This window comes from Symphalangus syndactylus, chromosome 11 (genome assembly GCF_028878055.3).
Source record: "Symphalangus syndactylus isolate Jambi chromosome 11, NHGRI_mSymSyn1-v2.1_pri, whole genome shotgun sequence".
Taxonomy (NCBI): domain Eukaryota; kingdom Metazoa; phylum Chordata; class Mammalia; order Primates; family Hylobatidae; genus Symphalangus; species Symphalangus syndactylus.
Genome location: NC_072433.2, coordinates 64,133,884 through 64,150,361, shown reverse-complemented (window position 1 = coordinate 64,150,361; position 16,478 = coordinate 64,133,884). Strand labels below are relative to the sequence as shown.

Here is a 16,478-nt window from a genome sequence, read left to right as displayed (position 1 = left end):
ATATGAAATGAGGGGAAACGTTTAAGCCAAGCACTTGGTATGGTAGGAAAGGGTATTTACCTTCACAATGGAATCAGTATTATCAATGAACATTTGCCGCCTGTGCATATACTCCTTCCGTTGTTTATATCCTTTCCAAAAAGCCTAAGGAAAAGAGTGGGTTATAGAATTATTTACCAGCAAGTTTCCCAGTTTATCTAGGAAGTGAAAGAGCAGAGCACATCTCAGGTCGCATAGAGCTGGGGCACTGTCAGGCACCCTCCCTTCAGATCTCATCTGGACACCCTCTCTGGGGGTAGCCAGTTAACCACGGCAGAGCACATCAGCTCACAGCTGAGACTCGTTCTAAGCTTAGCACAGCAGAGTAAGGGTGATAAATTACATGGAGAAGCACAGTTCCTGCTGGAAAGCTTAACTTTACCAAGGCCCTGGGTGGCAAAAAAGGAATAATAAAATGGAATTTCTCCAAAACCCATAAACAGTATTAACTAGGTGCTAGTGGTATTTGATAACAACAAAAAATGCTTGAAAATAATGCCTAATATTAAGTATCTTTACAACACGTGGCCCACTGTGGCCCCGACTGGAAAGGAGGATGCTCTACCAACTTGTGGCCCTGAATCCCTTGGATCCCTGAAAACACTGGTGTTGCAATTGACCATCATTTCCTATATTCCCACATAAAGTTAAACAATGCTTCATCAACATAGCTTTACCTGATTATCACCATTAAGAAGAATTTTTACAAGAAACACTTAAACTGGACACAAACTAGTACCTTTAGAAGAATTAAATTCATAACTGTTATCAGTTTATTCCAATTCATTTATGAGCATCTTTTTATTGAAACATCTTTGTAACTCACCCCAATTCTGATACTGTTTTTCAAATTAGAAAGGAAGTAAAAGTTCCTTGTTAAAAAGGGCAAATATAAAAAATCAAATTATTTTTATAAAATTCTTTTCATGTCTGTATATATTTACCTCATTCTTTTTTTTTTTTTTTTTTTTTTTTTTGAGACGGAGTCTCACTCTGTCGCCCAGGCTGGAGTGCAGTGGTGCAATCACGGCTCACTGTAAGCTCCACCTCCCGGGTTCACGCCATTCTCCTGCCTCAGCCTCTCCGAGTAGCTGGGACTACAGGCGCCCGCCACCACGCCCGGCTAATTTTTTTTTTTTTTGTATTTTTAGTAGAGACAGGGTTTCACCGTGGTCTCGATCTCCTGACCTCGTGATCCGCCCGCCTTGGCCTCCCAAAGTGCTGGGATTACAAGCGTGAGCCACTGCACCCGGCCACCTCATTCTTTTTAAAAAGGGTACATGAAATTTTGTTATTTCAAAAATAATATTTTTGTAATGAGTCAAAACAATATAGTCAGGATGGAATCAAAATGATGAACTGGGCACTTGCTCCAGACTTCCCCTCAGTCCAAGTCCCTAGAAGGCATAAATACGCTTTTAAAAAAAACCTTTTAATTTGGAAAGAATCATCGACTCACAGGAAGGACAAAAAATTATACAATGAGTTCCACGTACCCCTTTACACAGCTTCCCCCAATGGTAACATCATACAAATATACTTTTATTTTATTAGTATTTTTTGAGACAGGGTCTCATTTTGTCACCCAGGCTACAGTGCAGTGGTTCAATCATGGCTCATTGCAGCCTCCACCTCCTGGGCTCAACTAATACTCCTGCCTCAGACTCCTGAATAGCTGGGACTACAGATATGTACCACCATGCCTGGCTAATTTTTCTATTATTTTTCATAGAGACAGAGTTTCACTATGTTGCCCAGGCTGGTCTTGAATTCCTGGACTCAAGCAATCCGCCCACTTTGGCCTCCCAAAGTGTTGGGATTACATGTGTTAGCCATGCCTGGCCCAAACATACTTTTAAAGCAATCCATAATAGTGATAGAAAATAAGAAGACATAGAGATAAAAATTATGAGGGTTCCTAGAAAACAGAAAGCAGCTAGAACTGAACTGAAAGAGGAAAAGGCAGAACAAATTTCCACAAAAATGTCAAAACATTTTTGGTATGGCTTTCAGCTTGAGGCAGTCAGAGTAATTTTGAGAAATTTCTTGCCTTATCCATATGTCAATCGGTGGGCAAAGAAAGCATAGATGGTGAAGTGTGAACTCGAGGAAACTACAAAAGAGTATAGTTTTGGGGAGGGAATTTAGCAGTATCAAATTTAAAATTATTTAGCCTTTCACCTAATATTTGTAGTTTTCAATATATCTAGCCCAGGAAAATAAAAGCACCTGCGTAGAAAAGTCCCATATATAAGTATTTTTGTCACAGCATTGTTTGTAATACCAAAATTGTGCATCCAGTAAAATGTTCATAAATAGAGGGAACAGCTAGAGACACTGCAATTGCAGTCCCACTGAGGGATGTTACACATCAGTTAAGAGTAAAGTAAGGTCGGGGGAGCGGGGAGGGATAGCATTAGGAGAAATACCTAATGTAAATGACAAGTTAATGGGTGCAGCAAACCAACATGGCACATGTATACATATGTAACAAACCTGAACATTGTGCACATGTACCCTAGAACTTAAAGTATATATATAAAAAAAGAGTAAAGCAAGGTCATATATACTGACTATGGCAATGCTCTGTATCTTGGAGAATAGGAAGACCTCCAAGATATATTGCTAATATGAAAAGGAAATTTTAGCTTACCACACATATTATGATACAACATGTTAACAAAAAACCCACAGAATAATTATACGTATTTCTATGCAAACAATCTGTACTTCATTACCTAGAAGATCTATTAAAATACACAGTGAACAAAGAGAAAGGGTATATGTACCTGTGTACCTATCTCTACTTCCACCTAGCTACTTTATAAAGGGAATTACTATTTAACATTTTATTATGTATCCTCTGGAATATGCACATGTGTAAACACACATACCCCATCACTGTACACACAAATACAAATACAAACTTATATAAAGATGTGAACTGGACATGGTGGCTCATGACTTGATATGTTTTGGATTTGCGTCCCCACCCAAATCTCATGTTGAATTGAAATCTCCAATGCTTTAGAGACCTTCACAGCAGCCCCTGCCATTACAGGCTGGGAAGCCTAGGAAGGCAGAATGGTTTTGTGGGCCCAGGGCCTTGCTGCACTGCATAGCCTTGGGACACTAATCCCTACATCCCAGGGGCTCCAGATCTAACCATGGCTAAAAGGGGCTCAGGTACAGCTCAGGCTGCTGCTTCAGAGGGTGCAAGCTATAAACTTTAGTGCCTTCCATGTCATGTTAAGCCTGTGGGTGCATAGAATGCAAGAGTCGAGGCTTGGGAGCCTCTGCCTAGACTTCAAAGAATGTCTGGAAAAGCCTGGGTGTCCAGGCAGAAGCCTGCTGCAGGAGCAGAACCGTCATGCAGAATCTCTGCTAGGGCAGTGTGGAGGAGAAGTGTGGGGTTGGAGCTCCTACACAGAGTCCCCACTGGGGCATTGCCTAGTGGAGCTGTGAGCAGACGGCCACTGTCCTCCAGACCCCAGAATGGTAGATCCATAGACAGCTTGCACCCTGTGCCTGGAAAAGCCACAGACACTGAACGCCAGCCATTGAGAGAAGCCACGGAGAATGAAGCCTGCATATATTCAGAGCCACATTAGCACTTCAATTGTCAACTTTAAAAACTCAAGAGTAGAAAAATGTATTTATTCATATTTTTATTCTTCTAGATATCTTTTCTTCCTTTCTGATGTTCTGAAATTTCTTCTGTCTTCATTCCCTTTTTGTTTAGAGAGCTATCTGTAGTCATTCTTTGAGGGAAGTTTGCTGGTAACAAGTGCTGTTAGTTTCTCCTTCGTTCCTAAAGGATATTTTTGCTGGATATAAAATTCTATGTTGACAGTTATTTTCTCTCCAGGTTCTACAAGTGTCTGGGTGTCTTGTTACAGGAGTGTGGAAGCCTAGACTCCTCATTCAGCCTTTGCTTCCCCCGAAAAATGTATTTCCTTCTGGCCTCCTTAGGTTATGAAAAATCCTCTGTCATTAGAACTGTCTCCCTCTTACAGGTAAGTTGTTTCTATCTCACTGCTTTTCAAAATATTTTCTTTGTCTTTTGCTTTCAGAAGTTTGACTATGATGTGTCTTTGTGTGAATTTCTTTCACTTTATCCTGTTTGAGGTTTCCTCAGCTTCTTGAATCTGTGTTTTTGGAACATTTCCACTTTTATTTCAAGTACTTTGTCAGTACTGCCTCTTTCTCCTCTCCTCTGGGAATCTGATGACACAAATGTCAAATCTTCTGTTATAATCCCACTGATCCCTGAGGCTCTGTTCTTTATTTTTTTCAGTCTGCTTTTTCTTTGTTGTTCAGATCTGGGAATTTCTATTGTTACAGTCTCTAGTTCACTGATTCATTCCTCTGTCCTTCCATTCTGCTGCAAAGACTATTCATTGGGTTTCCATGTCTGTTACTGTATTTTTCAGTTCTAAAAGTTACTGTGTGGTTTATAAACCTTTTGATTCTTTGCTGAGGCTTTAGTTTTTTACCTGAGATGTTCTTTCTTTTGCTTCAAGTGTTAGTAATTGCTAATTGCTTATTGTAACATTTTTATGATAGCTGCTTTAAAAATCCTTGTCAGATAATTCTAACATCTGTCATTTCTGTGTGGGCACCTAGGAATTGTTATTTTAAACTTAAGTTGTGATTTTCTTGGTTCTTGACACAAGTGATTCTTGTGATTGCAATATCCAAACAGTCAAGTGATTGAACCTTACATAATGTAGGTGGTATGGGGTCCTGGATTTTATTTAATCCTACTGTTTTAGGTGGCTTTTCCTGATATCGTTTTGGCAAGGAAAAAGTGGGGGCACTGCCTCATTACTAGGAGGTGGGAAGAGAAGGCTAGGTTCTCCATTTGGTTTCTGTCTATATAAACAAACATAACTCTCTTAAAGGTGAAGAGAAAAAAAGGAGGCTAGTGAATCTTGGGACCCAAGGAAACTTAACACCAAGGTGGGGAAGGCCTCCTCGTTATTGCTGGGAGGGGGTCCAGCTACCTACTGGACCTCTCTTGGTATCACTCTGGCTGGGAGAGTATGAGTGCCTTCTTATTACTCCCCATGTGGCCTCCATTGACCAACTGAGGGGAAAGACCTTATTACAACTGAATGGTGTGAAGGTCCTGCCTGTCTGCCATGGCTCCTCTCACACCACTCTAGCAGGGAGAGGGAGGGCTGCCACATTACTGCTCAGTGGGCACAAGATCCAGATTCTACAAGTCTGGGTGCCCTGTTACAGTCCAGGAGGGTGGTAGTCCAGGCTCCCCATTCAGGCTTTGCTGCCCTAGGTGGAGGCATTACAGTTTTTTTTCATTTGTGTGTGTGTGTGTGTGTGTGTGTGTGTGTGTATGTGTGTGTGTGGTGTTTGGCTAGAGTAGAGTAGTTACTGTCTGAAATTATTTCTGTCTTGCTAGCCTGTTTCTTTCTTGGTCCTTTGGCTACAGAGAGCAGGCTTTCTTTGGAGCCTGTGTCAGTCTGTTTTCATGCTGATGATACAGACATACCTGAGACTGGGAAGAAAAACAGGTTTAATGGACTCACAGTTCCACGTGGCTAGGGAGGCCTCACAATCATGGTGGAAGGCAAAAGGCACTTCTTACATGGTGGCAGCAAGAGAGAATGAGAAAGAAGCAAAAGTGGAAACCCCTTATAAAACCATCGGGGCTCATGAGACATATTCACTACCACAAGAACTGTACGGGGGAAACCGCCCCCATGATTCAAATTATCTCCCACTGGGTCCCTCCCACAACATGCGGGAATTATGGAAGTTCAATTCAAGGTGAGATTCAGGTGGGGACGCAGAGCCAAACCATATCAGAGCCTGTACCCATTGGCATTTCTGGGTTGCCAGCCTCTTCAGCTCCAGGTCAGAAAAATATAAACAAAAAGAAAACTCAAAGAACTCACCACTATGTCATTCCTTGGGTCCCAAGGTTCACTAATTAGTCTGACTGTTTTCTGTTCACTTTTAAGAATGTTATGTTTGTTTATATATAATATTGGGGGCTTTTAGTTGTATTTATGGAAAAACAGGGAAAAGAACATGCATTCCGTTTCCCCAGAAGCAGAAGGCAAGCCCAAATAATTTTTAAGTCCTTAAAGTTTACTATATTACTAAGGCTATATGAATCTATTCCTTGACAAAATTCAAGATTAAAAAAAAAATCAGAAGTGTCAACGGCAGTTATGACTCAGAGGATCAACTAAAAATTTATTAGAACTAAGAGTTCATCCTGGTGACTGGTTATAAAATGAATATAAAATTGGTAACTTTTCTACATGTCAAGAATAAATACAATAGAATAAAGATGTTATTCACAACAGCAGAAAAATATACATAGGAGTAAACGTAAATATAAAGGAATAAAATTATAATGGTACAGTTTGGAACAGATTAATAAATAGAAAAAGATTAATGTCTGAACTGTAAAGTTTATTATTATAAAGATGCTAATTGCCTCAAAAAAACCTTAAACTTCAATGCAATCATTTAAAAACACAGGAATGAGTCTAGAATTCTATCAAATGCTTTTGCAGTAACTATTGAAAAGAGCACATGGGTTTTTCTCCCTTAAGCTCTTATGGTGATAAAGAATTATACAGGAAGATGAATTATTATCTGGAGTTTTGAAACTGGAGTGATCTTAACAGTGCTTCTCAAACTTTAATGTGAATATAAAATCATCCAAGGATCTTGTCAGAATGCAGGTTAGGATTCAGTAGGCCTTGGGGAGGGCTCGAGATTTTATACTTTTACCAATCTTCCAGGCAAAGAGAGCATTGGGTATGTGTTCACACATTAAATGATAAAAATGTAAATAACCAAAATAAAACATTTTAATTATCCATTTAGAAAATGCTACCCCATGGGATTTGTCACAGTGTGACAATTCTGAGACGGGCAAAATTCTCTGATGTCACCAACAGTTGTTCACAAAAGTGGCCCAACAGCACAACAGAAACTAGGGGAAGTGGACCCTAATCGTGGGTCACTGGGATTCCATGGCAGTCCAACCAGTAAAACACGTGTTGTGATGGATCTTAACAGTTCCTATATTTTGGTGGTTAACACTGGTTTAAAGCAGAGAAGTGCAATTGTTTGAATGTATATTATAAATCCCATTCCTTCCTTGGTCCATACTGAAAGGCTAAACAAGATAATTGGAATTAGCTCAAGTTCCTATTCTGCTCTTCTGGAATTACCTAAACACCAAAAACACTGTTAATTTCAATTATCTGAAATTCGCAAACATTCTGAATAAGTGACCTGTCATAGTAACAGATTATTTAATATTGAATCATTCCTGCATTGGCAAAATGACCCCATTCGTCCATTCTGTGTGTTTTTTTTTTAATGTACTAAGGATTAACTATTTACCTTGAGAGCTCATTATTATGTTTCATCTCATTACTATTTATGTAAATTTTTCTGGTATTCTTCTGTATTTATGAGTTTTGTTATGTTTCCAAACAAAGGCAGCTTGGCTAGGAATATAATTTTTTTGCTCCTGGATGTGAACAGACACTTCTCAAAAGAAGACATTTATGCAGCCAACAAACATATGAAAAAAAGCTCATCATCACTGGTCATTAGAGAAATACAAATAAAAATCACAATGAGATACCATCTCACGTCAGTTGGAATGGCAATCATTAAAACGTTAGGAAACAACAGATGCTAGAGAGGATGTGGAGAAATAGGAATGCTTTTACACTGTTGGTGGGAATGTAAATTAGTTCGATCATTGTGGAAGACAGTGTGGCAATTCCTCAAAGATCTAGAACCAGAAATGCCATTTGACTCAGCAATCCCATTACTGGGTATATACCCAAAGGATATAAATCATTCTACTATAAAGACACATGCACAAGTATGTTTACTGCAGCACTGTTCACAATAGCAAAGGATTGGAACCAACTCAAATGCCCATCAATGATAGACTGTATAAAGAAAATGTGGCACACATACACCATGGAATACTATGCAGCCATAAAAAAGGATGAGTTCACATCCTTTGCAGGGACATGGATGAAGCTGGAAACCATCATTCTCAGCAAACTAACACAGGAACAGAAAACCAAACACCGCTTGTTCTCACTGATAAGTGGGAGTTGAACAATGAGAACATATGGACACAGGGAGGGAAACATCACACACTGGGGCCTGCCAGGGGGTGGGGAACTAGGGGAGGGATAGCATTAGGAGAAATACCTAAGGTAGATGGTGGGTTGATGGGTGCAGCAAACCACCATGGCATGTGTATACCTATGTAACAAACCTGCATGTTCTGCACATGTATCCCAGAACTTAAAGTATAATAATAAAAGAATTTTTTTGCTCCATAGAAGCAGAATACTACATGCCTCATATTTCATTTGCCAAAATTCTGTTTTTCTTTTTTTAGTCTGTAAGTTTTAGTTCCATTGAGATGAGCTTTTCCTATTATGTACTAACAACAGAACTCTTGTGCATAGCCATGATATTGTAAGCTCTTCTCTAATTAGAGGCTGTTTATTATAAGCAAATATGGGTATACAGTTGATATAAAGAAACTTGGAAAATTACAGACAGATGGGATTTACAGGCCAGGTGTGGTGGCTTATGCCTATAATCCCAGCACTTTGGAAAGCTGAGGCGGGCAGATCACTCGAGGCCAGGAGTTCAAGACCAGCCTGGCCAACATGGTAAAACTCTGTCTCTATAAAAAATGCAAAAACGAGCTGGGTGTGGTGGCACATGCCAGTAATCTCAGCTACTTGGGAGGCTGAGGCACGAGAATCACTTGAACCCAGGAGGTGGAGGTTGCAGTGAGCTGGGATGGTGCCACTGCACTCCAGCCTGGGCGACAGAGCAAGACTGTGTCTCAAAAAAAAAAAAAAAAAAAAAAAAAAAAAAAAAAAAGATTTACAAAAATGGCAGTCTCGTTCTCCTGCCTGGTATGGGAACTTGTGGGAAAATTTATAATAGCCATCTTATTTGTTTTGTTTTCTAGTACCATATTTTCTGCGCAGAGTATCTGTATAAAAGAAGTCTGTCAAAACGCTTAGACCTCAGAGGTCATTGCTCTATTTTATAGACTTTAACTATTCCTCTCTGGGAAATCTGGCTTGATACACTGGCTGCTATGCTTGATAACTGGACACTCAGTATAGAGATATTCAAATTACCAATGCCAACTTCTGATGCACAAAATACTTGTGTGATCTCGGTTAGCCAAGAAAGCCCTAAACATTTACCTCTTCTCCCTCTCCTCAAAGGAAAAAAAATCCAGCAATCTATAAGAGTAGTCAGTTACATTAAAACAACTGAGGACCAACTCTCCCAGGCCATCCCCTTCCTCTTGGCCCACAGACTCTGCCGCTGCTCCTGGCGAAGTGAAGTTCCTTCAGGGTAGCTTGTTTTTCTTCACCAGGATGCTTGTGGCACTCCCTGAGCTGAAGTTCAGTAATTCATTAATTCTCAGGGCTAAGTTTTGGTGTTTGCCACTATTATGTCCTTTCCTAAAAAGTAGTATACGAGCTTTCTTCAGTTCATGAAAAAAACTTCCTCCTGTAGTTACCTATTCTATCCTATTTCATTTTTTTCTGATGTCTTCCTGTGCCACATCAACAATATCAATATTGGATCCCCACTATCTGCCCTCTGAGTCATTATCTCTATCACCTCGCCATTTCTAAAGTTTATCAAGCACTTGAGAAGCACATACTAGGAAACATCTGTTATGTGAATTATTCCAGTCAGTCTTCACCATCCTGCAATAAAATGGGCATTATATTTTTCAGATGAGAAATTGTGTTTTTAATCATCTATTCTTTTTCTCATCTTTTGTGGATTTTTCTGAAGTTTTTTGTGTCTGCTCCAATTACGTTCAGTGTCTATTTTGCATTCTGCAGTTATAAATTCATTTACATTCTATGACATCATTATTTCTCTTCCTCTCCTTAGTTGTCAGCTGTCTTTTCATTATTCTATTGTCTTATTTCATTAAGTCCATGTCTTATCAAATTCCTTGACAGTATAAAGCAGTTTCAGTATAAAATTTTCTCCTGTCTTCTGGAAGAGTAACTCTGGATGTCTACTCCATTTATATTTTACAAGTTACATTCCTTTTTCTGTTTTTGATATAAAATCTTTTTTGTTTATGAGCAGATTTTTTTTCTGTCTCACTCAGGCAATTTTATCGGGGACTTCTAACTGCTCAAAAATAATATGGCTATGTAGATTCTCCTTGACTTCCTCTATATTGACCTGGGCACCTCCCAATTAACTCCATAAGCACTTGAGACAGAGTGCTGGACATTGATCATGCACATTCTCTGTACCACTACTCATTTCCTTGGCAGACCACTGATGGCAGGGAGGGTGGTGTAGCTGGAGTATAGCTGGCCTTGGCCTAGGAGCTTTGCCTTTGTGTTTCTCTCCAAATTGTGTCAAGACTACTGTGTCTGGGGGGCAATTCAGCCAGCTAGGAAGCTCACAGTGTTTTACGTAGGGGAACTTCTCAGATACCAGAACGTTTTCCTACTTGAAGGTGAACCAGCCACTTTGGTGAGAAATGAGATTAGCATGACACCTTTTGGTTCATGGTCTCTCGGTTTTATGGGTCAGCAGGTTCCTATTGACTGCATTATTCACTTCTGGTCCACATCTGTGAAGGAGGCTTACCTTTAGGCCTCATGCCCTCTGTTTTGGAAAATTGTCAGAAGACTGAAAAAAAGGCGTGGTGAGGTGACTTCATGGTTTGATGGCTGCTTCGTCAATTCTTTTGCCTCTGCAGAGGTGGAGGAAAAAGGCTCCAAATGATCGTTCCTGTCCTTACCCCATTTCTCTCATCCTTCAGCCCTGGTTTCTAACACAGAGGGATTCTGTACTGGTGGGCTCTGTGGTATATCTTCCAACTGCAACACTGCTGTGAGCCCTGAGACTGGAGAGTGTGGGGTCCAAATTTTACATTGGCTGACATGTGTAATTTGTGCAAAATTAGAGTCTCATCAGTGTAGATGACTAGTTTTAGGCTTTTGTTCACTTCCTGTGTGTTTTGCCTAGTATTCGTTTAAAGGAATAAATTGGAAACTCATTGGCCCACCTAGAAAAATCCTTTGAGTGTCAGATTTATAGTAGAAATTTATTTTATAAAATTAATTATTTCTGCTTTGCTAATAATATCTTAAGCTCCAAGCAAATTTAAACATGTAAGCACCTATCATGTGCAAGATACAAGAAGACAAATGTTTGTAAAATTCATTTTCTGCCTCGGACAATACAGTTAGGTGGGAAAAGCAGATGAGTTCACCAGTGAGCACACAAAAAAGAAGCTCTTCAACAGAAAAACATTCAATTTAGGAAACTTCAAAGTAAAAACCCATCAGCATCAGACTTTACTAGTTGTTAACAATACCCCTTTGAAATCACAATAAAAAGAACAAACTCACAGCCTTTCACAAACCAGTGTGGGGACTGGTAGGGGGCGCTACAGGAATACAGAAGAGAAACATCTAAACCTGGCAAATTCTGCCAATCAGAAAGTTTGGACAAATCATGCAAGCTTAAGAACAATTTATAGCAAAACAATTGGGAATGAAGGTTTCTCCTGCAGGCCTAAATGAAGAGTGACAGATTACAGAAGGTAGAAGACACTCTTAGAGATGCTAAATCTGTTTATTTCATTAGTTCTCCTGTTCTTTCAGGCTAGAACAGCACAGAAACTAAGATGCCACTCAACATCTACTAACCACAAAAAAGCCAAATTGTAAAGTACCCAAGTCCGGTATGATTTCAACTCTGATCCAAGGTATATCCCTTTGGGTCCAACTAGGTTGGCAGCAGGTGGATCTGTGCAAATCTGCGGTGCTCCTAAATAATCTCTAGAAGACCATAGGTTAAGTCATTCATCATCAAAATGCTTCCCATTTTAAAGCCTTAGTGAAGTAGACTGGGGCACTGATTATGTAAAAACATGCAGTCGGATTTGTTTATAGGAATGCTGGTAGTTGACTATTCTATTATCAAATAAAACATTTTCAGGTGATATGACACTTTGTTGTAAACAGTGGTAGGTGATCCACATACCTGTATTTTGACCACATTCTCTTCTTGCTCATGCAAAAATGATTTTCTAGCTTCAAACTCTTCCCTAAGGATGGGTCCTGAGCTTGTGGCTTGAAAGCGAAGAAGCAACTCTTCTGAAGCAGACCATATATTCTCGCGAATGTAACCTACTGTGACTTCCTCAATAATGTCCTGGCAAGAGATATTTCTTATGGTTACACTTCACACATCAGCTGAAAGGCACACATAGAATAGCTTCTGATATTTTATCTTTTAGAAAATAATATTGATGTCTCCATTTGGCTTGGTTTAAAAACAAATTTAAGCAGAGCTGAGGGATGAAACTGGCTTAGCTTCTTTCTAGCAATATGATTTTGGAATCTCTGAGCTTGGCGCTGAGGTGGCAAGAGAATGCAGCTCAATGACCTCAGGATTTGGAGGCAGAGATGTATGGATGATGCTGGCAAGGACCAGGCATGAGGCCTGAGCTCCACAGAATGTAAAGGGACAAGGATGCTTGCAGTAAAAACATGCATCACCTCCCACTTCCCTCGGGCTGCCAAGGAAAAGACTGCAATGGCCATAAGGTCCTCAGACTTCTTTCCCATTTCTTCCCCAGGCCAGAGTAGGCAGACCCCTGTAACGAGTTGCGGCCAAACTCAGAATGATGCTCTGGGGCAAAAGAAAAAGGGGTGGGAGGGGCAAGATAAGTGCTATTAAGTATAGATGGCAGAAATCTAGAAGAATGAGAAAAAAGGAAGAAGGGGGTTATAAGAAAGTTTCATGTGGGGTATGAACAGGGTTTACTTTAATGCCCGATGAGAGATGCAAAGACTGGACTGTCACTTCTACAGCTGATGACTCTTATCTAGTACAACTGGAATTAATGGTTGGTTAACTTAAAGAGCTAAAAGTGAAATCATACCAAAGATGCATACATATCTTTAAGAGAAGACATATATGTACGCATTCATTGAATAAAACTGGTAACTTCAGGTTGTTTAGAATAAATACAATTTTTTATAACAGTGTTAGACCTTCCACTGGTTAACAATCTTAACAGACGGATGCTTTATATAACAAAAAGTTATACCTGGGGTATATCTTGGGATGCCACATGAGCAATTTTTGATTCTAAATTTTAAATCTTCGATGCTGCTTCTTCATAGTTTGATACATCTTTTCAACCACGGCATATAATTTTTTAGTATGTCTATAATTTCATTTTTTCTTCAAAATTAGCACTAATAATCCATTGCTACAATGTCATTTTCCTAAAACTTGTACGACCTTTGAACATCTGAAATGAGTCAATAAACTGTGTTCTTCACTATCTTCTTGTCATTAAGCATTTTTGGTAGCATTGGTCAGACTCAGATCATGTTTTTTTCCTCTAAGTTTTAGTAAATACTGCATTGGTGATTCTGTCTGCAATACTGCTACACTGTGATATCTTTGATGTTGACTTTTAACGATTCTGTAAGATATGTGTTCTTGTTTTTTTCCAAAATAGAACTTAATTATCATCAGTATTTTCTCTTTAAACATATTACGATGCGTGGATCCATTATCAGCAGGTTTCACATCCTTTGGGTCCAACTTTTGTTTTTGTTTTTAAATCCAAAGCAATGTTGGTGAATATTCCTTCAAGAGTATTCCCCCTGGGAAGCATCACTCACTTTTTAAAGTGCCTAAGTATTTCTTAAGCCACCAACTTACGTTATTAATTCCAGAGCAATGGGCACATGATATAACCACTCAGAGATACCGGTGATTGTGCCAAAAACAATGCAAAAAGTGGAAAAGATACTAGACTAGAAGTTCGAAGCACTGGAAATAAATCTGTTTATTGACAAAATCTACACAAATTGCAGAATTAGTACAAGCTGCTTCACCTACTCTGTGCCCCAATTTCCTCACTTAGAAAAATAGAAGATGAGAATATTTGCTCTATCTCTACTTAGAGGATAACTCAGGGATCAAAGTGATGTGAAGGTACATTGGAAAGTGAAACTCTATACAAATGAGGGGTACTTGGCTATGTTTATGGTTTCAGGAGACCTCATTCGCAGTTCTACACATTCTTTGGGTATTTGTAGGGACACCAATCGGAAAGGGAACTTTTGGCCATAACTTGTTTCAGACATCTTGCTACAAGGGTTGATTCCAATTTCACATTCCTCTGACTTTACCCTCTCCTGTTTCTTCATGGCTGCCCACCAACCTCAGACAAAGCAAAGAAGAACCTCACAAACAAGGCCATTCGGCAAAATCTACCTCACTACCTGTTTATAGCTAAGTCTTTTGTTTCAGGAAATCCTCACCAAGCATTTAGTTCCCTATTCCCATGTTGCAAGAAAATATTCAGATCTAACAAAGCCATGATTATACAAATAATCTATTGTCAAAGTGCTCCTCTCATTCCTCTATGTAGGGAGGGGCAACTAAAAAATGAATGAAATTCAGTGACCTAGAACTGAAACTGAAAATAGCTCTTTTGGCTGTACTTTTTCTCCTAGCTTTGCTCTTGTTATCTTTCTTTGTAAATACTTCAGCCCTGGGCTCCTATATATATATAAAAATTGCTGAATATTTGGGAGGGAATTAGGACTACAATGGACAAGGCACATGGGGGAATCAGGAGGACCCCTGAGACTCCAGCCAGTCTTGTTTATAATGAGAAAAAGCATCTGAACCTGAGATTCTAATGCAGACTTTTCTGGGCTTTTTCTCCCCCCTGGGACAGAGTGTAGCTCTTGTGCCCAGGCTGGAGTGCAATGGCGCGATCTTGGCTCACTGCAACCTCCACCTCCTGGGTTCAAGCAATTCTCCTGACGCAGCCTCCCAAGTAGCTGTGATAACAGGTGCCCGCCACCACGCCCAGCTAATTTTTGTATTTTTAGTAAAGATGGGGTTTCACCTAATGCAGACTTTTCTAAATGAGTTTCTTCTTTTATTTAAAATAACAAATGTCCCCCCCAAAAGAGAAACAAAAACTAACAAACGTCCTAATAGTCAGTAATGACGCTATGTTCACTAATGCACTATTTCTTTACTCCTAACAAGAAGCTCAAACAGGTACTATTTATATAATTTGGTTAAAAAGAGATGAGAGGAGGGATAAATTGCTTTCAATAAGTAAAATCTGGTAGAAGAAAGCTTTCAAATATGGGTCACGGATTAGTTAAAAGGGGCCTTTAGTAGTTAAATAGAAATTCCAATTCAATGTATCTTGGTTAGTACAATACATGGACACATGGCTAATTTTTATGTCAGTTAATCGAAAGCCAAGTATAAGATACACTCAATTGTGATGTTTGCACTTACATTTGGACATGGGTACATCCAGAGCTCTAGAAATGTTAAGCAATGAAAACATGCTAAGATGACCATCTCAGAAGAAGCAAACATTTAATGTTTACCCATCCTGCTCTTTGCCCAACTCTGTTCTTTGCTTCTGAAGCTGTCCTGGAGATGGCTGGGGCCATATGTGGCAGAGATGCCCTCTCCAGCACTTTGTTGAAAAAAATGACATTTTGGTTTGAAAGGTACAATGTTAAGTTGCAGGCTGAGATGGGGGGAAAGAAATACCTTTTAAATATTGACAACCCAGGAATTATCATTAATTGAGCTTAATTAAGTCAAGGAAAATCTTAAGACTTATTTCTTAGGATAATCTACCATCCCAAATAAATAGTGAAATATTTCTTCCCCCTGCTCTATTTGGTTTTGTTAAGCCAATATGGAAAAAATTCTGTACATTAGTAACAATGCAGTCACATTCAACTGCAGTTCATGAAGACTTTATTACATATCTAGACTTCAGATAAATCAATTAGTTCCTCTCATCACTTCCATGATTCAGAAATAGAAAACCAGTCAAATTTAACTTTATACAGTACAGTTATCCATCAAACACCAAACTCCTACCTCGATTTCTTTTCCTGTGAGCCATGATTCTTTATACAAGCATGATTCAGGTGTGACCCAGGAACTCTCTTTTGAATCAATGTTGTAATAGTAGTCATATTTTTCGTGCAGGTTGAGTTTGAGCCATGAACCTTCACTAGACACTAAAGAAAAAAGTTTGTTAAATTCTACAGAGACACAGTGAACCCTTAAACATTAGTGTAGTTTCTTTAATATGTAAAATGATTGAGTATGTTTTCACCAAACCTTCAGACAGTCAAAGGCATCAGAAATGACTAACACGGAATGAATTCGATGTATTTAATGGCAGATGCCTGCTAACCGAAAGAAAAGGAAGAGACACAAATGTCTAAGGCTAGCTCTGGAACTTAAATCTTTCATGAGGATGATAAAAACATGTTTGGCCAAAAACAGCCAAAGAGAAGGAAAAGCAAACTACAAGTCCCAGG

At 39.2% G+C, this 16,478-nt stretch overlaps 1 protein-coding gene across 6 annotated transcripts in view; it reads right to left on the bottom strand.

Annotated features, from left to right (window-relative positions):
• Positions 1 to 16,478, bottom strand: part of IQGAP2 (IQ motif containing GTPase activating protein 2) — a 329,635-nt gene that overhangs the window by 59,196 nt on the left and 253,961 nt on the right. For 3 of the 6 annotated variants that reach the window (XR_008661060.2, XM_055299013.2, XM_063612138.1), the window contains exons 16-18: positions 16,030 to 16,172; positions 12,121 to 12,291; positions 61 to 144 (exon numbers count right to left, since the gene is read on the bottom strand). Coding sequence is in view for 5 of the 6 variants with exons in the window: in XM_055299013.2 (XP_055154988.1) it covers positions 61 to 144; positions 12,121 to 12,291; positions 16,030 to 16,172 (398 nt within the window). In the remaining variant the exon portion in view is untranslated. The remainder of the gene's footprint in view (positions 1 to 60; positions 145 to 12,120; positions 12,292 to 16,029; positions 16,173 to 16,478) is intronic. The other 3 variants (XM_055299014.2, XM_055299015.2, XM_055299016.2) reach the window with 1 other exon arrangement.